General features: G+C 41.1%; 1 protein-coding gene across 1 annotated transcript; it reads right to left on the bottom strand.

The window, feature by feature from the left end:
- Positions 1 to 11656: 11656 nt before the first annotated feature.
- On the bottom strand, positions 11657 to 20776 carry ocstamp (osteoclast stimulatory transmembrane protein). Its single transcript, XM_060930875.1, has 3 exons — positions 20692 to 20776; positions 15375 to 16383; positions 11657 to 14309 (listed from the first exon to the last, which is right to left on the bottom strand). The coding sequence occupies exons 1-3, from the start codon at positions 20721 to 20723 to the stop codon at positions 13863 to 13865; spliced, it is 1488 nt and encodes a 495-aa protein (XP_060786858.1). The 5' UTR covers positions 20724 to 20776; the 3' UTR covers positions 11657 to 13862.
- Between the last annotated feature and the right edge of the window lie 1911 nt (positions 20777 to 22687).

The following is a 22687-nucleotide window of genomic DNA, read 5'->3' on the forward strand; positions in this document are numbered from 1 at the left end:
CATTATCTCTAGCCGCTTTATCCTGTTCTACAGGGTCGCAGGCAAGCTGGAGCCTATCCCAGCTGACTACGGGTGAAAGGCGGGGTACACCCTGGACAAGTCACCAGGTCATCACAGGGCTAGGCTAGCAAGTGTTAGTATTAATTTTACCTTATAGCAAGTCTGATGAAAATTTGGTTTTCATCTTTCAGCTGTTTATGCAGTTTATGCGGCTGGAGAGTAAAGGTATTGCTGGTGGTTTGGTGCAGGTGAGTGATGAAATAAAAAAAAAACCCCAAAAATATTTAAAATTATCAAACCTGGCAACCTTTAAGCATTTTGCACAGGAGCTCCACATTTTAACATATGCTGGAATGTAAAGATATTCCAAATATATCCCAAAGATATTCCTGTCTTCTCTTTCTCCAGTAAAACTGTAGATTAACCGATCAATGAATGAATCTGAAATGATTGACAGTTGTGCAAGTATTTTTTAACTGATCCCCTGGAAGCCTTTCCCGAATCTCACATAGTAACTTGTCATCTTGACTTGATTTTCTCACATGAAATATGTGGCACTCTCGCTTTCAGTCACAGTAACTGGAGACTATTTTGAGTACACTACCAGTCAAAGGTTTTGATGTTTTTTTCTTCTCATCTCATTATCTCTAGCCACTTTATCCTTCTACAGGGTCACAGGCAAGCTGGAGCCTATCCCAGCTGACTACGGGCGAAAGGCGGGGTACACCCTGGACAAGTTGCCAGGTCATCACAGGGCTGATACATAGACACAGACAACCATTCACACTCACATTCACACCTACGGTCAATTTAGAGTCACCAGTTAACCTAACCTGCATGTCTTTGGACTGTGGGGGAAACCGGAGCACCCGGAGGAAACCCACGCGGACACGGGGAGAACATGCAAACTCCACACAGAAAGGCCCTTGCCGGCCACGGGGCTCAAACCCGGACCTTCTTGCTGTGAGGCGACAGCGCTAACCACTACACCACCGTGCCGCCATGTTTTTTCTTTATTTTTATTAAATAAAAATCACTCCATGTCTTAAAGTAATGATGGATGTCATTTCTCTCTACTTAGTTGAGCGGTTCTTGACATACATAATATAGATTACTACAGTTGTGGAATAGGGCTATTTACTGTTTTTTTAATTATTTATTATTTACTGTTTGATCTCAAACACATTAAGAAGGTAAGAAATTGCACTAATTAACTTTTGATGAGGCACCTGTTAATTGAAAAGCATTCCAGGTGACTCCCTCATGAAGCTGGTTAAGAAAATGCCAATAGTGTGCAAAGTGTCATCAAGGTAAATCGTGGCTACTTTGAAGAATCTAAAATATGAAGAAGAAGCCTTTATTTGTCACATGCACACTCAAGCACAGTGAAATTTGTCCTCTGCATTTAACCCATCTGAAGCAGTGAACACACGCATGCACACACACAAGTGAGCAATGAGCACACACACATACCCAGAGCAGTGGGCAGCTGAGTACCAGTTGAATACAGTGCTCAGGGAGCAGTTGGGGGTTAGGTGCCTTGCTCAAGGGCGCTTCAGCCCATGTTAAACTAAGGCCCTGTCCACACGGCAACGGATTCAGGTGAATCTGATAAAATTGTTTATCGTTTCGGCCTGGCGTCCACACGGCACCGGCGTTTTGGGTGCCCCAAAACGATATTTTTTGAGAACGGCTTCCAGAGTGGAAAAATCTGGCAACGGCGCCATTGCGAAGTCGTCTGGATGAGTAGAACGGATTTGTTTACGATGACGTCACAACCACATGACTAGAACAAGCAGCACTCTCGTTGTTTTGTATGAACCACTGCATTGCATTCACTTTTGTATACAGCTTTTCTTTTAAATAAACAAGTAACTGAACCATTTCTTGAATTTCTTTTTTTATTGGATAAGCCTGCTTTTCAAAATGTTCACACACAATATAAAAAGTTATATAAATTATATAAAAATGCTTTTCAAAATGTTCACACACAATAAGAAAATTAAGTTATATAAAACTATGCACACTAATAAAACTAATTTGTACACACAGAAGGCACGATTTCCTCGCGTAGTCGCAGCCATCTTCTTGTTGTTGTTGTGTGTTTGTTCCTGAGAGTGCTTCACACCGGGTAGAAGAAGGGGTTTATGCGCATGCGTCCTACTTCTTCTATTGTTCTGGTGTCTCCGATGGGACCGTCTTACAGCGCACGTAGAGGTGTGGCATGTGTATTGTATCGTTTTCAGCAAGCGTTGCGTTGCCATATGTACCTGATATTTTACTGATCTGTTGCCCATGTGGACGCGATATTTTTTTTACCCGCTAAAAAAAAATCTCGTTGCCGTGTGGATGTAGCCTAACTGTATGTCTTTGGACTGTGGGGGAAACTGGAGCACCCGGAGGAAACTCACACAGACAGAACATGCAAATTCCACACAGAAAGGCCCCCATCCGCCACTGGGCTCAAACCCAGAACTTTCTTGCTGTGAGGCGACAGTGCTAACCACTACACCACCATGCCGCCCAACATTTTGAAACACATTTTTAACACTTTTTTGTTTCCCACATAATTCCAGATATGTTCCAGATGTTATTTCATAGTTTTGATGTAGTCAAACTACAGAAAAACCTAGGAATGAGTAGGTATGTCTAAACTTTTGACTGGTACTGTATATTAATTTGTATTAAATTATTTAGATCTCTGAAGTTTAACTAATATTAGACAAATTTATATAGTTAACATGAGTTAAAAAAAATTAGTCAAAAATGGCCAAAAGCTATATATAAAAAGGCTGAAATGTTGGGGGAGGGGAGGTTGAAATTAGGCATATAATGAAGTGTCAAGTATCGCAGCTTAGAAATAATTGTAATGGTATTTATAATTGGACAACAATTTAAACATGGGTTGTTTGGTTTGCTCTTCTGCAACAGTCCATGCTGAGAAATGGTGTAACAGTTTAGACATAGGCAGGTCTTAAGGTGTTTTTGGTGGTACACAATTTGTCAAAACAGTGGGAAGTGGGCCTTATGGGAAGAAAAGTTTGAATACATGTGCCATATATATACACAATATATATATATATATATATATATATATATATATATATATATATATATATATATATATATATACTCATTATCTGTAGCCGCTTATCCTGTGCAGGGTCATGGGCAAGCTGGAGCCTATCCTAGCTGACTATGAGCGAGAGGCGGGGTACACCCTGGACAAGTCGCCAGATTATCGCAGGGCTGACACAGAGACAAACAACCATTCATACCTACGGTCAATTTAGAGCCACCAGTTAACCTAACCTGTATGTCTTTGGACTGTGGGGGAAACCGGAGCACCCGGAGGAAACCCACGTGGACACGGGGAGAACATACAAACTCCACACAGAAAGGCCCTCGCCGGCCACGGGGCTCAAACCTAGGACCTTCTTGCTGTGAGGCGACAGTGCTAATATATACACACACAGTTAGTTGGAAATTATAGTTAAATATAACTGTAAGAACCTTGCTAATCTAATATTCGCTCGTACTAGCACTAGTGACCATATTAAACTTATGTTAGTATATTATACCTGATAACATTTGAGATACTTGTTTGTACTGAATTGGATCTGACATTAATATTAAGCTAAAATTAAGTCTTATATTTATGAGAACTACAGTATTAGACAGTTCTAACTCTTTAGCCTAGCATGTCCTAGTAACATCTTATAGCACATCATATCAAATATTCACATGCTTATATTTGTCTGATAGTTTTTTGACCATTTGTAGCATGATTAAGTACACCTAATAATTAGATATTTGTTAATGACTGTGAATGTGAGTGTGAATGGTCTCTGTGTTAGCCCTGCGATAGATTAGCAACCTGTACAGGGTGTACCTTGCCTCTCTCCCAAAGTCAACTGGGATTGTCTCTAGCTTCCTCTGCGACCTTCATGGATTAGTGGTATAGACCCTTTTCAGTCACGTGACCTTCGTAAACGCGACCGCCATTTTGGACATGTAGTGGACTTCGGCTCGAATCGGTTTGAATGCGAGGAAGGCGACAAACATAAAAGAAAAAGGAGCGAGATGCAGAAAACTGTATTTACTAGTTTACTGTAATTATGATCTGGCAGCTACTTACACGGGGCGGCACGGTGGTGTAGTGGTTAGCGCTGTCGCCTCACAGCAAGAAGGTCCTGGGTTCGAGCCCCGGGGCCGGCGAGGGCCTTTCTGTGCGGAGTTTGCATGTTCTCCCCGTGTCCGCGTGGGTTTCCTCCGGGTGCTCCGGTTTCCCCCACAGTCCAAAGACATGCAGGTTAGGTTAACTGGTGACTCTAAATTGACCGTAGGTGTGAATGTGAGTGTGAATGGTTGTCTGTGTCTATGTGTCAGCCCTGTGATGACCTGGCGACTTGTCCAGGGTGTACCCCGCCTTTCGCCCGTAGTCAGCTGGGATAGGCTCCAGCTTGCCTGCGACCCTGTAGAAGGATAAAGCGGCTTGAGATGAGATGAGATGAGCTACTTACACCGGATCCAGTGTAAATAGCTGCCGGAGCCGCTGGCCGCGAGCTAGCTGCCGGAGCCGCTGGCCGCGAGCTAGCGCTCGCTCTCCCCAGCCGGCCGCGAGCTAGCGCTCGCTCTCCCCGGCCGGCCGCGAGCTAGCGCGCGCGCTCTCCCCGGCCGGCCGCAAGCTAGCGCGCGTTGGCTCCGGCAGCTATTTACACTGGATCCGGTGTAAATAGCTGCCAGATCATAATTACAGTAAACTAGAATGGAATGTTAACAGCAATGTAATGCCTTTTCTGGCTAATTTTATTCGTCTTACCTCCAACAAAGTGGTCACTACACAAGCGTTGGTATGCCGCTATCCATCTTCTCCGTCGGTCAGCATCTACCGGGATCCGATAAAATGATAACCCTTGCCTTGTGTGTTGATGGTTACTACATCCAGGTGCACAACAATATAGTGGCATGATGGAAGTCTTGCTGAAAATAAACACTTTCTTTGCTGCCGTTCCTCAATGTTGGCTGTGGTAAACTACTGGTAGTACATGTCCAAAATGGCGGCCGCATTTGTCGTGACGTCACGTGAAAAGGGTCCATAGATAATGGATGGATGGATGGTTAAATATTAGAACTTTGGTAACTAACATTAGCTAAACCATGAGGTACTAGCACTTGTGTGGTAACACATTTATCTATGCTTTTATTTTTTTTATTTTTATGGGTATATTAATGGCCCATAAATTTTGCCATGATTGTTCAAACCAATTTAGATTTAACATTGCAATGAAGCTCAAATCAAGTCTCAAATTTACAAGAATGAATAGCTAGAACTAAGTAGACTGCATTGTATCTGTCAAATCATGCTAATGAGGGGTTCTGAGTGGTGTGGTGGTTTAAGCAAGTGTTTGTTCTAAGCAAGTCTAGCTGTCCTCTGACGTTGCATGAGCAGCCATTTGAAATGACAAAGTGGGTTCATGTGCCTCAGAGGAAGCACGTGTTAGCTGTCACCATCTCAGCTGTCATGTGATAGGGGAGAAGTAGCCGGTGAATGCATCAAAAAAAAATAAAAATCTTGCTACTGAGAAAAAGAATATCTGTTTGAGCAAATTTAGAAAACTATGACTACTACTGTAACATGACATAAAAATTATTTTTAGGAAACAACAATATAAATAAATCTCTCTCTGGCAGAACGAAAGATATTTTGTCATTTGTATCAGACAGAAACTTCTGAACTTAAGTGTTGTGAGTTTTTAAGTCCAATAATATGCTGTGTGATAATATATACTGCTTATACCAGTGTTTCTGCGATTTCCAATAAATTATTGTAAATAATAATAATAAAAAATTAACAATGGTAAAACAATATCTGTCTATTCAAGTTCAAGTTTATTTGTATAGCGCTTTTAACAATAAATATTGTCGCAAAGCAGCTTTACTGAATTTGAACGACTTAAAACATGAGCTAATTTTATCCCTAATCTATCCCCAATGAGCACGCCTGTGGCGACGGTGGCAAGGAAAAACTCCCTCAGATGACATGTCTATTGTGGACTGTAAACATTTAATAGATAATGTGAGGCATGCAGTCATATGACTAATAGAGTTTGAATAAAATTACTACTTTTTGATACAGAAAAACACCTTTTATTTAAAAAACCAGTGCACTTTAAGTTGTTGTCCTAGGAACACACATTATCAATAATTAAATGGGTTTGCAATTTTGTTTATTCTGAATATTTGAAATAAAGTGTTAGGAATGTTTAGTGTGTATGTCTTAGCAGAATTACACTGTTTATCTTTTAAAGTTTTAAGCCCTAGGGTGTTGGGAGGTGTGGCTCACCTAGACAGACACACCCAAAATTAATAAAAAAAAAAACAGTAGTGCCACAACTGGAATCAGAATCAGAATGATCAGGTCAATATACATTATTTTGGTCTGTATGGATTTGTAAGAGCTCAGAGAATATATCATATATTGCAGTGTCAGTAACATTGGGACTATTAGTGTACCTGAGTAAACTGTGATAAACCAAAGGATAACATCATGATAGCAATGGGCCACTTTTTTCATTCAGCAACACTGTGACTACAACTGGATCAAAAAACAAACAAACAAACAAACAAACAAACAAACAAAAAAACTAAGTATTGAAATTACCAAAACAGCATTTTTTATAGGGTGGCACAGTGGTGTAGTGGTTAGCGCTGTCGCCTCACAGCAAGAAGGTCCGGGTTCAAGCCCCGTGGCCGGCGAGGGCCTTTCTGTGCGGAGTTTGCATGTTGTCCGCATGGGTTTCCTCTGGGTGCTCCGGTTTCCCCCAAAGCCATGCAGGTTAGGTTAACTGGTGACTCTAAATTGACTGTAGGCGTGAATGGGTGTCTATATGTCAGCCCTGTGATGACCTGGCGACTTGTCCAGGGTGTACCCTGCCTTTTGCCTGTAGTCAGCTGGGATAGGCTCCAGCTTGCCTGCGACCCTGTAGAACAGGATAAAGTGGCTAGAGATAATGAGATGAGATGAGATATTCCTTAATCTATAATGTATCCTTTACCAAAATACAACAAAATAAAACAACCTATAAATATGACTGTGTAGGCCAAATAAACTTGTGTTATGCATTAATTAATTAAAAGTTACACATCACAAAGTTTACGGTGATTTACAACTTGATTTTCTCTTAAGATGACTAATTTGTCTGGATGATCTGCACCAATTTATATCCACTAAAACAGCTTTACTCGTATGGACCAACTGGACTCACTGTGTATATTACATTTTCATATTAATCTAAGGTAACCAGGCTTTTGAGGGGAAAAAAAAAATCCCCAATTAGTTGCGTAGACAAATGCACAAGGAAAAGCTCTCTATGAGGCAAAATTCACATGGCTAATCTTAGAGACTAGCCTTTGATACTTAGATTTGTCAAGGATGCATTGATATTCACATTCAGCAACCAGGAAAAATGATTGCATATTTCAAAAAAGGATGGCAAGAGCATGGACTACATTAGCATACCCCTAAAAAGATGAATGCACAATATATTTTTGGACAATAAAATGCTCTGCTCTGAAAGGGTTTTAAAGCTCTGTCCAAAAGACATCTGCAGTGCCATCAGAAAAAAATGTGAAATGAGTAAAAAAAGACACACTGGAGTCTTTTAGTAGATCTTCACAAATGTGGAAGTGAGAGATCTTTTGATAAATTTGAAAGAAGGGACAATGCCAGTGACATACAAGTACCAGTGTAGGTTAAATTAAGGAATAACACAATATTTAAGAAAATTGTAATTAATTTTTAGTCAATTTCAAATTTGTTTGCTAAGATACAGTCCCCTCCACAATTATTGGCACCCCTGGAGATTAATAGTGAACAAATTGAAGCATGTTTCCCATTTATATTGTACATTTTTGAGTTCATTGGTATGTGTAAGAACTTTCAAGCTGTAATCTACAACTTCCTGATCAACTGGGGTACAAATATGAGGTGACCAGTGTTGCCAGATACTGCTGACGTTTTCCAGCCCAAAATATGTTCAAAACCCACCAAAATGCACTTGAAACCGCCCAACTTGGGCGGGAAACCGCTCAATCTGGCAACACTGGAGGTGACACAGAAGCCAAATTCCCTTACTCAACCATCAACATGGGAAAGATAAGACAGCACACAAACCAAATGAGGGAGGAGTGTGTTGATCTTCATAAGTCAGAGAATGGTTATAAAAAAATATATAGCAACACACCTGAAAGTGCCCATTTCTACTGTTAGGGCGATAATAAAAAAGTGAACAGCAACTGGAACTGTTACAATCTTGCCTGGAAAAGGACCCAAGTTTATTTTGTCCACACAAACAATGAGGAGGATGGTAAGAGAAGTAAACAAACAAACAAACAAACAAACAAACAAACAAACAAACAAACATCACTGTTGGTGAATTACAAGAAAAAGTAAAATCTTGGGTTTTCCAAGTCTCCAAAACCACCATCAGACACCACCTCAGTGCTTAAAGATTATGTGGAACGTATGCCAGAAAAAAAGGCTTTTTCTGTCATTTAACCACAAACATAAGTTTGCAAAATGCTACTACAACTTTGACTGGAACCATGTTCTCTGGTCTGATGTTAAAAAAAAAAAAAAGGTGCTTTTTGGCAATACTCAAGGTGGGTTTGGTGTAAAAAGCAGGATGGCTATAATGAAAAGAACCCGATCCCAATGGTAGAATATGGTGGAAGTTCTGTGATGTTTTGGGGTTGTTTTTTCCTCCAGAGACCCTGGAAACCTTGTTAGGGTACATGGCATTATGGACTCCATGAAATACCAGGACATTTAAAATCAAAATCTGGCTGCCTCTGCCAGGAAACTAAAACTGGGTTGTCATTGGATGATCTGGAGCATATGTCCAAATCAACACAAAAATGGTCAGCTGACCACAGAATCAAGCTTCTGCTATGGCCATCTCAGTCCCCTGACCTGAATCCCATTGAAAACCTGTAGGCTGAGCTGAAGAGGAGAGTGTACAAGAGAGGGCAAGGACCCTGGATGATCTGGAGAGACTGTGTAAAGAGGAATGGTCTCAGATGCTCTGCTCTGTATCGCCAACCTTATAAAATAGTATAGGAGAAGACCCAGTGCTGTTTTACTGGCACAGGGAGGTTATACAAAGTATTAAATGCAGGGGTGGCAATAATAGTGGCACATGTTTTTGTTGAAAATAATTATTTCTTGATGAGAAATTTGTTTTTTTTATGAATACATTTTTTTTAATTAAAGGTTGAATTTTTCTAATTGTTTTTCAGTGTGAAATGAAGTGACTTCAGCAAAAGGTGGATTTAAAAAAAAACAAACTAATCTTTACGGGGGTGCCAATAATTGTGGAGAGCTCTGCATGTTGAATCCAACCATTCAGTCGAACAAAACTGAATAAAACCTGTGAGAAAATTATACATCATGCTTTATTACTCCAAACTAAACCATTATCAGTTACCAAGCAAAAGAGGTATCTTCCATGTGTCATCCCCATACGAAAAAGAACAGTAAAGAACTTAAGAATTTACCACTGTCTTAGTAGTAAATCCTTATAAATATAAGGATAAATCCTTATAAGGATTTATAAATAAATATATATATGCCATGTATGATTTACTCCTGAAAGTGGCCCATTTTGCATTTTCCTCATACAAATTTTTTATGAAAATCTAGTATGTATGAAGTGAATATTGTGCATGGTTTTTACAGATAATGTGTATGATGAATTACACCGTCTTTGTATGCTTCATGTAATGTTTGTAGTTTTAAATTATATTTTACAGTTTAAAATGTACATGCCTTTTATATGTAAATCCAACACAAACATATGTGGATTTACATATAAAAGGCATATACATTTTAAACTGTAAAATATAATTTAAAACTACAAACATTACATGAAGCATACAAAGACGGTGTAATTCATCATACACATTATCTGTAAAAACCATGCACAATATTCACTTCATACATACTAGATTTTCATAAAAAATTTGTATGAGGAAAATGCAAAATGGGCCACTTTCAGGAGTAAATCATACATGGCATATATATTTATTTATAAATCCTTATAAGGATTTATCCTTATATTTATAAGGATTTACTACTAAGATAGTGGTAAACTCTTATAAGTTCTTTACTGTTCTTTTTCGTATGGGTCTGTATGGAAAAGACTCATAACTGAAACCTTTTTTCATAATTACCTGAACCTGAACCATCATTAAAAAGGCATGATTATCTTTTCATTAATATCCTGTTTTCTCTTATCCTTTTATTACGCAGAATGTGCCAGGTCCAGTTCTTTGCATAAGGCCTGGTTCTCTTTTACTGTTTCACAATGGCAGTAATAAGCATTCTGAGACTTAATTCATAAAACACGAGTAACAGTAAGGTACGAGGCTGTGTTCGGTAATACAGAAAGTGTACTTTACTGCAAAATTGAAAAATCTGTTCATACAGCCAACTCAATCAAAGCATCATTGCTGATTCTCGTTTAATCAGTCAGACACAAATATTGATATGATTAACCACTGAAAAAGTAGCTTTTCATTATTGTTCATTCAATCATAACAAGTATTTTATCTCTTGTTAATCGTAACAGACTTCTGCAGACAACTGCAGCTCTTCCAAACCCATACACATATGTATACACGTTTACATACATACATAAATAGAAAAACATTTAAAAAAAAGTCACTTCAAGTCGTAGAGACCATTATTCATACAGTCAGTTAGATTTAAATATGTTAGGCTACTGACATCAAGTGGATGTTTAGAGACGTGTCATCCTTGCCTTGTTTTACAGAGATGTAGAAATCATAGGACTTACAGTATTATGTGTTACAATTCTTAATAATTTGTTTGTAATAAATATAGTTTAATATTTTGCCTGCTGACATCCTCATAGTTGAGAGTTGGAGATCCAGGAAGCCATCAACAAGCTTCCATGAATTCGCTTGGGTGATTATAGCACACCAGAGGGACCCAAACACTCATCTGGTGGTGAGTACACATACCTGTACACACCTATGGGCAATTTGGAGTAGCCAGTTGACCTAATCTGCATTTCTTTGGACTGTGGGAGGAAACTGGAGCACCCGGAGAAAGGCACAAGGAGAACATGCAAATTCCACACAGAATGGCCCCCATCGACCATGAGGTTTGAACCTGGAACCTTCTTGCTGTGAGGTGACAGCGCTAAGCACTGCACCGTGCCATCCAGTTTAATAGTAATACAGTGTAAATACTACGACTACTACTACTACTAATAATAATAATAATGCTTGTACATTATTGTAATAAGCTTGTGGGGGTTTAAGACAGTAGAAGTGGTTCCTGTTGTGGGCGCTCTTGGAACACTAACAGACCAAATGCAAAAATGGCTGGGTAAAATTGGGTTTGTGATTCGAACTGAGGCGGCACGGTGGTGTAGTGGTTAGCGCTGTCGCCTCACAGCAAGAAGGTCCTGGGTTCGAGCCCCGGGGCCGGCGAGGGCCTTTCTGTGCGGAGTTTGCATGTTCTCCCCGTGTCCGCGTGGGTTTCCTCCGGGTGCTCCGGTTTCCCCCACAGTCCAAAGACATGCAGGTTAGGTTAACTGGTGACTCTAAATTGACCGTAGGTGTGAGTGTGAATGGTTGTCTGTGTCTATGTGTCAGCCCTGTGATGACCTGGTGACTTGTCCAGGGTGTACCCCGCCTTTCGCCCATAGTCAGCTGGGATAGGCTCCAGCTTGCCTGCGACCCTGTAGAAGGATAAAGCGGCTAGAGATAATGAGATGAGATGAGAGATTCGAACTGATATGCTTCAGAAAACAGCACTGCTTGGGACAACCAGAATTCTGAGAAAGGCTCTGTTGATGTAGAGAGGTGAAGAAATGACAGGACCCATGGTCATTTATTATGACCTGCTCCTGATTGTCAAATTGCAGCATAAGATCTGCTTGAAATAATGGGAAATAATAATAATAATAATAATATCCATCCGTGATCTATACTGCTTTCTGTCAGGGTTGTAGGGGAAGCTGGAGCCAATCCCAGCTGACTTTGGGTGAGAGTCAGGGTATACTCTGGATGGGTCACCAATCTATCACAGGGCTATAATAATAATAATAATAATAAGCGGAGGGCAGCACGGTGGTGTAGTGGTTAGCGCTGTCGCTTCACAGCAAGAAGGTCCTGGGTACGAGCCAAGCGGCCGGCGAGGGCCTTTCTGTGCGGAGTTTGCATGTTCTCCCCGTGTCCGCGTGGGTTTCCTCCGGGTGCTCCGGTTTCCCCCACAGTCCAAAGACATGCAGGTTAGGTTAACTGGTGACTCTAAATTGACCGTAGGTGTGAATGTGAGTGTGAATGGTTGTCTGTGTCTATTGCCGCTTTTCCACTACCAACGCGGCTGAGTCGGGCTGAGCCGTGCTGTGCTGAGTTGGGCTGAGTCGAGCTGAGTGGGGCTGTTGGAGTTGCATTTCGACTACAACCGCGCTGAACTGTGCTGGCTGGAAGTGGGTGGACACATTGGGTGGAGTTAGCGAAAGTGGGTGGAAGTCACGTGATGTCGTTAGGCGGCGCAAACAGTGACATCAGTGACCTTTTAAGCGGATAATAAACAATAAACATGGAGTCGTTAGTGTTGCTGGTCTTGGTGCTGTGGCTTGTTGTCACCGACAACGCAAACAGATACTGGCAAGAGCGTATAGATGAGGCGAGGCGCATAAGGCTTCAGAAATTCTCGGAATCCGTAATTCTTCTTCTTCCGGGTTTACGGTGTTTACAGATCCCAGCGTGCTCGCGGGGCGTGTGGGCATGTGAGGACACTCCTCACCAATCAGTGCACTGGGGAGTGTCTCCTCATGCCCCTAGCCCCACTCAGCTCGGTTTGGCTCGCTTCAGCCCTACTCCAAAACCGTGCGAGTTTTGGGTGCTAAGCAGGGCTGAAGCGAGCTGAGTCGCGCTGCTCTGAGGTAGTCGAAACGCGAGCCGTGTCGGGCTGAAGTGAGCTGAAGCGAGCTGAAGTGAGCTGAAAAAAGGTAGTGGAAAAGGGCCATATGTGTCAGCCCTGTGATGACCTGGCGACTTGTCCAGGGTGTACCCCGCCTTTTGCCCGTAGTCAGCTGGGATAGGCTCCAGCTTGCCTGCGACCCTGTAGAACAGGATAAAGCGGCTACAGATAATGAGATGAGATGAGATAATAAGCGGCACAGTGGTGTAGTGGTTAGCACTGTTGCTTTGCAGCAAGAAGGCCCTGGGTTCGAGCCCAGCGGCTGGCGAGGGCCTTTCTGTGTAGAGTTTGCATGTTCTCCCTGTGTCTGTGTGGGTTTCCTCCGGGTGCTCCGGTTTCCCCCACAGTCCAAAGACATGCAGGTTAGGCTAACTGGTGGCTCTAAATTGACCGTAGGTGTGAATGTGAGTGTGAATGGTTGTTTGTCTCTGTGTGTCAACCCTGTGATGATCTGGTAACTTGTCCAAGGTGTACCCCACCTCTTACCCATAGTCAGCTGGGATAGGCTTCAGCTTGCCTGTGACCCTGTAGAACAGGATAAGTGGCTACAGATAATGGATGGATGGACAATAATAATAATAATAAAACCCAGAAAAAAACCTACACAAACACAGAGACAGCACTGCACAGTAAAACACTGTGCGTAAAGTAACTCGAGCTCAGGATGGACCTGAACAACCTGGAGCTGTGAAATGGCAATGCTACTCTCTCCATCAAAGTTCTGCTTTTACTATAATCATGTCCATATAAAATATGTTGCAGACAAATGTTCAGATATAATGAAGCCAACTTACAAATGTCAGTTTCAGCCACTACAGTTAGCGATCTGGCTCCTGGTTTTTCATGTGGTGTGCTCGACCACATTGTCTTTCTTTGCAGGAAAACAATCATATAATCTAGCAAGAGGTAAAAACCTTAAAGGTTTCTTATCATTTCCCTGCTTCCTGCTCTGAGTACTTTCAAGTTCTGCTTGTTTAGCCTGCCTTCTTTTCTTCTTGGTCATAATTTGATCAAGAAGAAATGTGATTCTTTTCTCTTCCTGCAGCTGGAAGAAAGAAGAGGCTACTTTCCTGCGAAGTCGTTGAGCGTAGACCTCAAGGAAAGTGAGACAGTAACTGAGGAAATAGAGCAGGAGCAGTGCAAGTATCACACCTGCACTCAGCTGGCTTGGCTTGGTCTTGCATTGAGTCACATCAGAACTAATGGTGGCATTGTACATTCTGACGAAGTTCACCACTTCAAAGGGTTTTAAGACAAATAACTGAGAGGTGGAATCCAGAAAATTAACCTATAAGTATTAGACAGATAGCAAGCAAAAGAAGAATGTTAAAATGGGAAAAATATAATAGGTGTAAAACTACAGTTTTTATAATAAGGGTTAAAGGTAGACCGCCTTTCAGATTTTTCAAGTTTAGGTCATAAAAAGAATCTTCCCTGGCAACTAATTATTTTTTTAGTGGACCGAAAGCTACTGAATTCAAATCACAAACTTCCAATTTTATTAGTTTTTTTCCCCTAATAGAACAATTAATGAATTTAGGGCAACATGGCCTTAAATTCTCCGCTATTTTTTCTTCACTATGACCCAGTTCAAGATATTATGTCATGCATCACGTGGTGGTCTATCCCCGTTCATGCAAGAAATTGTGGGATACAAATTTGAAACAGGAGAGAACAATGGAGAACGTGAGTGTGCGAATGAAACGTGAAAGACCGACTACAGTAATGGAAAGCAAGAAGAAAAGACATTATGTTGCAAAGGAAACGCAGGACCAAACTAATAAATATCGGCAGTCAGCGAGCACCTCGGTGTGATCAGCTGTTTGTTTAGCGACAGAATGATGTAACTCTCAGTGCACGGTCAAGGTAAACCTGCAGATGGCAGTAATGCAACACTGTGGATGCCAGCTGCCATTAAACCCAAAAGAAGAAGGAGCAGGTAATCCTGTACATGCGCACACGGACTTCTTCTGTCTGCTTGACTGCGCGGAGCGAGCGATTTCATGCACATTATTTGCTAGAGAATCCCCTCAAATTAAATAACTTCCCAGCCACAGAATGGCCTGATATTTTGAGATATTACAGAATAAATATAGTATATGACAATGAACAAATTTCAGAGGGAACTACATTTCACCGATTTTATGAAATCGAAAGGCCATCTAGCTTTAATGGGTTCAAGGGTTAATGGTAGCTCTTGCACAGTAAAAAAATTATGGTTGCATTATGGTTGCAAATTATGGTTCAGGTGAAAATGTTAGTTAATTTTGTTATGTCATGAGAAGCCTTAGTCAATTATGTAACTAGAATCAATTCAGTAATAGGCAAGTTATGAGAAATGTTGCAAACTTACCTTAAAATGGATGTACATGGAAATGTCTGTAGGTGGAATGTCCAAAAGCCAAGGCCCACCTGTTTCCACAGCATAATACACTATCTGGTCAAGTACGAGAACCATGATTGTCATCACCAAATACAATGTGATCATGAGAATGGGAAGTAAACAGTTAAGCAGTTCTCTTTTTGACATTCTGAAGCTGGTGACATTTACTCCATTATTCACATCCTTTGCCTCCACTTGGATTCCTCTATTGTCTGCAGTTTTTTTGAGCAGCCCTGTAATGTAGACATTATCAAATCTCACAGATGTCAAGTATGACTTCAGGTAAATGGATGAATCCATAAAAAGGTAGATCACTAAACCGGCAGCAAGTATTCTGCTTGAAAGGAGCTTCAGTTCATCTAGTTGATGTATGGCCTTGGAAAAATCCTGCCCGACATGCTTGCTTAAATTTTTCAGATTTTCTCTTAGACCAGTCACGTCAATGTTTGTGCGGTGGTTAAAACTATTTAGCTGCTCCACGAAATTCCCCATGCCTGAATTCTGAATAGTTCGAACTTTAGAAACCAGATCATTCTTTATGGTGTTGCTTAATGCTGATGAATTGAGGATACTGTGAGCAACGTTCTCTGATGTGCACTTCATGAGGCGTGTAAGTGCAACGATGTTCATGCCAATGTTCGGCAGAACATAAATCAGCACAATCATCACGCATAATGAGAGAACAAGTTTGCGTCCCTGTTGGGTGCCCAGCGTTGGAAACATTAGTGTAAATGCACAACGAAAAGGATGTATGAGAAATGACAAGACCAAGATGGCTACTGTGTAGATCCCTGTGGCGATGCCTGCAGTCTGTGGTTGGTACCGTAAGACCCCATTTAGCCAGTGGAAGAGAAGAGCACTAGTGCTTATAGAGATGACCAAACAGAGGAGCAGGAGGGTAAAGACTTGTTTAACACTCTGTGGAGTCGGAACAGAGTAGGAGGTCCAGAGGAACCCCAGGCCATTCCTCAGTGACACTCTGGAAGGTAAAATTTAGAGGTTAGAAGATGACTGCAAGGTTTGGGATTGTAAAGCAATGCTACTCTCACTGTAGAGCTGCCCCCTTCACAAAATATCTAACAAAATGTTCGGACTAATACCAGTAAAAACCAAAAAATAAATTACCCTTCGATTTCCTGGATTGCTGCCTACACAAAGTCAATACTCCAGGAAACATATCAGGGTTATACCAGAATTTCCCATTTGTGGTAGTCCAGTACAAACAGTTATATTTTGTAGCAGTTAAAATGCTTCACCCTTTGCGCGCACACACATACCTCTTCCTGGCAATACGCAACACGCCTTATTCTCTTTTAAATGCACTACACATTAGATTGCATACATCATACATCTACCAATAACCAAGAACAACAAGACTAGGGCAAGCAAGGCATGCATGCAGATGCCTCTGCAGGTGTTTCACTGCATGCCTCACTTCTTTTAATGCTAACACAATTTAGAGGAGGCATACGCAGGGTTGTTGTGGTGTGCAGGGGGAAATCTGGGCAGAGACTCACTCTGCGCGCACACTTCTTTTAATGCAATACATTAGAGAAAGCCCACAATATAGCCATTTACATTCTTACATAGGACAAATATGGCATGTTGCGTGGTGGTCTGGAGTTGAGGTGTGGTGGGTCGTGAGGGGGAGGGGGGTGCTGGGGGCCATGGGCCGAGGGCTGGTTAGCACGCAGAGCCTTCCCTCTGCCGTCTCATTGTGGTATATCTTGTGTGGGGGCGGGATGACACCGTGGTCATACTTGGGTGCCCAGGCAATCTGTATAATCAGTCAGTTAATCAAATTATTCCTATTCCTCTTATTATTATCCTACATAAAGATAATAATACTTATTTCCTTTGAAACCCTCCTTCTCTGCGATCTAGCCTCCATCTCCCCGGTCCAACAGTAAGTCAGTACTACTCCTTATATACACTCACACACACACACACACACACACACACACACGGACATCTCCATATACACATTATTCCTCACTGTTAATTTTGGTTTTTCACTGAATTTTAAATGTGGTGTTGTGTTTGAATTCTGTTTTTTTGTGTAGTTGTGATTGTTTTGTATAATTGTATTGTATACAAATAAAAAAAAAATGCTTCACCACTGTTCATCTCAGCCTCCTTTTTAATGAGTCCATGAGTCAAGTTAGGTGTATAAGTGCAGCATAAACACTAAAACATGCATTGCATGAAGACTGGGATACACTGATCTAATAGATGATACTGATTAGCTAGATTAAATTTACTTTGTAATTGATCCATAATTTTCAGTTAGACCACCAACAGAGATTATGGAGTTACATCAATATTTACTGTATATTGTGGCAACATTGCCATTTTGTATGTAATCCATCCATCCATCCATCCATCCATCCATCCATCCATCTATAACCACTTATCCTGTGCAGGGTCACAGGCAAGCTGGAGCCTATCCCAGCTGACTACGGGCGAAAGGCGGGGTACACCCTGGACAAGTCGCCAGATCATCACAGGGCTGACACATAGGCCAAGTTTACATTAGACTGTATCTGTCTCGTTTTCTTCGCGGATGCACTGTCCGTTTACATTAAACCGCCTGGAAACGCCGGGAAACGGGAATCCGCCAGGGTCCACGTATTCAATCCAGATCGTGTCTGGTCCGGTGCTGTGTAAACATTGAGAATACGCGGATACGCTGTGCTGAGCTCTAGCTGGCGTCGTCATTGGACAACGTCACTGTGACATCCACCTTCCTGATTTGCTGGCGTTGGTCATGTGACGCGACTGCTGAAAAACGGCGCGGACTTCCGCCTTGTATCACCTTTCATTACAGAGTATAAAAGTATGAAAATACTGCAAATACTGATGCAAATACTGCCCATTGTGTAGTTATGATTGTCTTTAGGCTTGCCATCCTTCCACTTGCAAGTGGTAAGTGACGCGCATGCCCGACATGCACTGAGATCACACACACAGCGGCTCAGTCCCAAATCACTGCTCGTGCGCTCCACTCGCGCGCTCTGTGAGCTGCGCAGGGCCGGAGTGCGCACCCTCCAGAGGGCAGTCGCTGTTCAGGGCGGAGTGATTTGGAGCGCAGGATGCCTGCGGAGCCGAGCGTATTCGTGTATTGGCGTTGCTGTGTGCACGCGAATCGTGTATTGGCGTTGCTGTGTGCACACTAATCGTTTTAAAAACGTTAATCTGATGATCCGCTGATACGGTCTAATGTAAACCCCACCATAGAGACAAACAACCATTCACACTCACATTCACACCTACGGTCAATTTAGAGCCACCAATGAACCTACATGCATATCTTTGGACTGTGGGGGAAACCGGAGCACCCGGATGAAAACCCACGCAGACACAAGGAGAACATGCAAACTCCACACAGAAAGGCCCCCATCAGCCACTGGGCTCGAACCCAGAACCTTCTGGCTGTGAGGCGACAGTGCTAATCACTACACCACCATGCTGCCTGTAATAGAGTTTTTGTTTTTATTTTATTGTGCACTTACAATTATAAGGTTCTATTCAACTGAAGTTTTCTGATATGGGACATCAATATTTTGACATTCCATACAGCAAAACCTGACTGTACATGTATAGCTGTATCGACATGTATAGCTCAAGAAGTCAGAAAATTACAACCTTCAAGTTTATATAAAATTTCCAAGATGCTTTAAAAGTGGATTTAAAAATACAGATAGAACCATATTATTCTGCAAAATCGAATACGGTTTGTTTAGGGGTCTTTTTGCCTGCTTGTGATTAAGCAATAATTTATATCATTAAATAACTAATAATTAACTGAAATTCAGTATATACTGACAATTTTAAGCCAAGATCGAATTACTATAATATACAATTCACCAAGTTAAAATGTTTTTTCTAAATGTATTCATTAAGATCTGAATATTTCACTTTTGAAAATCTGAAGTTGTTCCTAAACAAAACATTCGACCTGATTTTTTTTGAAACATTTAAAAATATAGTCAGGTTAAAATACATTCAAGCACACATGTTCCTGTCAAATCATACTGAGTACATGTCTTCAGATTCTCATATGTCTACGAGCTGAAATTCAGTCCCACTGACACTGGAATGTTCAGGGTTTTTTTTTTATTTTAATGCATATTGCATGTATTTAGCTAATGTCTATAATATTTAACATTAATATTATTTGCTATTCAGTTACCATACCATTTTAATGTATCCCCCCCACTGCAGAATTTTGTATTACACTGTCTGAGGTCAAGTCATATTAATTAAATGATGGGAGGTTCATGCCATTTTATAGCCTTTTTTTACACCTAAACATTATACATGCAGTTATATGCATACAGTGCACAACATGGGATCATTTCCTATGAGGGGAGGAAGTGCAGCATAACTTAACTTTAATAATCATTTTACCCCCTGCATACACAACAGCATAAAACATTAAATGGCAGAATGTAATTTAATTGAAATATTGAAGTTTACTAAATTAAGATCAGTTTGGGGGCGGCACGGTGGTGTAGTGGTTAGCGCTGTCGCCTCACAGCAAGAAGGTCCTGGGTTCGAGCCCCGGGGCCGGCGAGGGCCTTTCTGTGTGGAGTTTGCATGTTCTCCCCGTGTCCGCGTGGGTTTCCTCCGGGTGCTCCGGTTTCCCCCACAGTCCAAAGACATGCAGGTTAGGTTAACTGGTGACTCTAAATTGAGCGTAGGTGTGAATGTGAGTGTGAATGGTTGTCTGTGTCTATGTGTCAGCCCTGTGATGACCTGGCGACTTGTCCAGGGTGTACCCCGCCTTTCGCCCGTAGTCAGCTGGGATAGGCTCCAGCTTGCCTGCGACCCTGTAGAAGGATAAAGCGGCTAGAGATAATGAGATGAGATGAGAAGATCAGTTTGTAACTTTAATATTGTGCTCTCATGAAGTCCTCACCACTCCCATCAAGTTGAGAAACAAAAACGCCATGAGGAAACAAGTTCCCAGCTGCGTTTAAATAATAATGTACTGCGTGAACAGAGATAAGATGATTTGTCATATGATGTATTATTTTAAGTCAATTAATTTTAATAACTTTCTTAAACAGACATACGATAACTTCAAATGTTATGAATTGTTGTAATCAGGGTGGCATTTACTGAAATACGTGCACTGTTTAAAAAGTCTAAAACTTTGTAAGACTTTGCAAATCATGAATGCACATTGATAAAAACAAAACTTTATATATCATTCATGATTTGCAAAGTGGCAAAATGTAATTTACATAAAATGTATATACATAAAAAAAGGTAAATGACAAACCTGAATGTGTGCCAGTTACTGTTTAGGAACATTTCGCTGTGTGTAGTAAATATACAGCCAGATCATGAAGTAGATAGAAAGATGGACTGAAGGACAAGGATTCAAATGGTAAAATGAGAACAATAAAGTTTGTCAAGATCATATGGAAGTGGAAACTGTCTACACACACACACACACACACACACACACACACACACACGTGGCATTTTTAAATGCACTAAGCCCTGAGTCATCATGTTGCTCAAACTCACATGATAAGCATTCAGTGTAAGCAGACACTGTCCATGTACAAACAGGCTGTGGCTTGTGACGAGTAAATAATGGAACAAAAATATTGCATTTTCATTCTGTGGGCTTATGGATCATAATATTAAAATACATAATACCATAATATTGAAATATATAGTTTCTGTAATTATGCTCATTTGTATAAGAAGTTTGTTAGAACAACAATGAACGAATACAAAAAACCCCAACCCTAAAGGACACCAAATTAAAAGATAAATAAACTAAATAAGAATAAAATTGTCTTTGATCATAGGACCACACACCCCTTCCATCCACACTGAAAAGATGCAGAAATAAATCAACCTATTTTTCATGCACAATACTAAGCAAGAGCTATGAAAAGAGACACTTTTTTCTCCAAATTATCCACTATTTCAGTAAGTATTGGTTTTAAAACAGCGTTCATATTATTATTATTCATCTCATCTCATTCTGTCCAGCCACTTTATCCTATTCTACAGGGTCGCAGGCAAGCTGGAGCCTATCCCAGCTGACTACGGGCGAAAGGCGGGGTACACCCTGGACAAGTCGCCAGGTCATCACAGGGCTGACACATAGACACAGACAACCATTCACACTCACATTCACACCTACGGTCAATTTAGAGTCACCAGTTAACCTAACCTGCATGTCTTTGGACTGTGGGGGAAACCGGAGCACCTGGAGGAAACCCACGTGGACACGGGGAGAACATGCAAACTCCGCACAGAAAGGCCCTCGTCGGCCACGGGGCTCGAACCCGGACCTTCTTGCTGTGAGGCGACAACGCTAACCACTACATCACTGCGCCGCCTATTATTATTATTATTATTATTATTTAATTAATTAATTTATTTTTTAGAATGGGGTGCGTCCAGAGAAATTTGCTTGGAGACTTGATCCGCTGTGATCACACTGTGGGCTGTCGTGTGACATGGCATAACCAGGTATTCATTTTACCCAGTAAAAACGTCCACTTATTCACTTGTCCTCCTCCCAGATATGTATGAGGTTGTATGGACGCTGTAGGTCTACCATGTCATACTACCAAACACAACACAGTTGCAATGTGGAAAAGAAATAACATAAAATATTACTGTGCATTAATGAGCCGCTCCTACTTTTTGTTCCTGGACCCCTATACAGGTGTAATGAGCATACGGTTAGAGGTGTGTATGAGACTGTTTATGTTTTTGTTTTTTGCTTATGGAGAAATTCTGATCTATCTCACCTGCTCCCGCAGACACTTTTGACCAATCCTGCCCACTCATACAATTCTTTTTATTTGTACTTTTGCTGCTGTATTTCTGATGAGATTAGCTGTTTCTTTTTTCCCAAAATATAAACAGATAAGTTATATAAAACACAATGATCCTGACCAAGATAATAAAAGTTACTACAATTCCACACAATAAACTCCCATGTAAATCAACCTGGCTGCGAATTTTAGAATTTTCTATATTTCTGCATAAATATAACCTAAACATCATCAGATTTTCACACAAGTCCTAAAAGTAGATAAAGAGAACCCAGTTAAACAAATGAGACAAAAATATTATACTTGGTCATTTATTTATTGAGGAAAATGATCCAGTATTACATATCTGTGAGTGGCAAAAGTATGTGAACCTTTGCTTTCAGTATCTGGTGTGACCCCCTTGTGCAGCAATAACTGCAACCAAATGTTTCCGGTAACTGTTGATCAGTCCTGCACACCAGCTTGGAGGAA

This window comes from Neoarius graeffei, chromosome 10, assembly GCF_027579695.1.
Source record: "Neoarius graeffei isolate fNeoGra1 chromosome 10, fNeoGra1.pri, whole genome shotgun sequence".
NCBI classification, from domain to species: domain Eukaryota; kingdom Metazoa; phylum Chordata; class Actinopteri; order Siluriformes; family Ariidae; genus Neoarius; species Neoarius graeffei.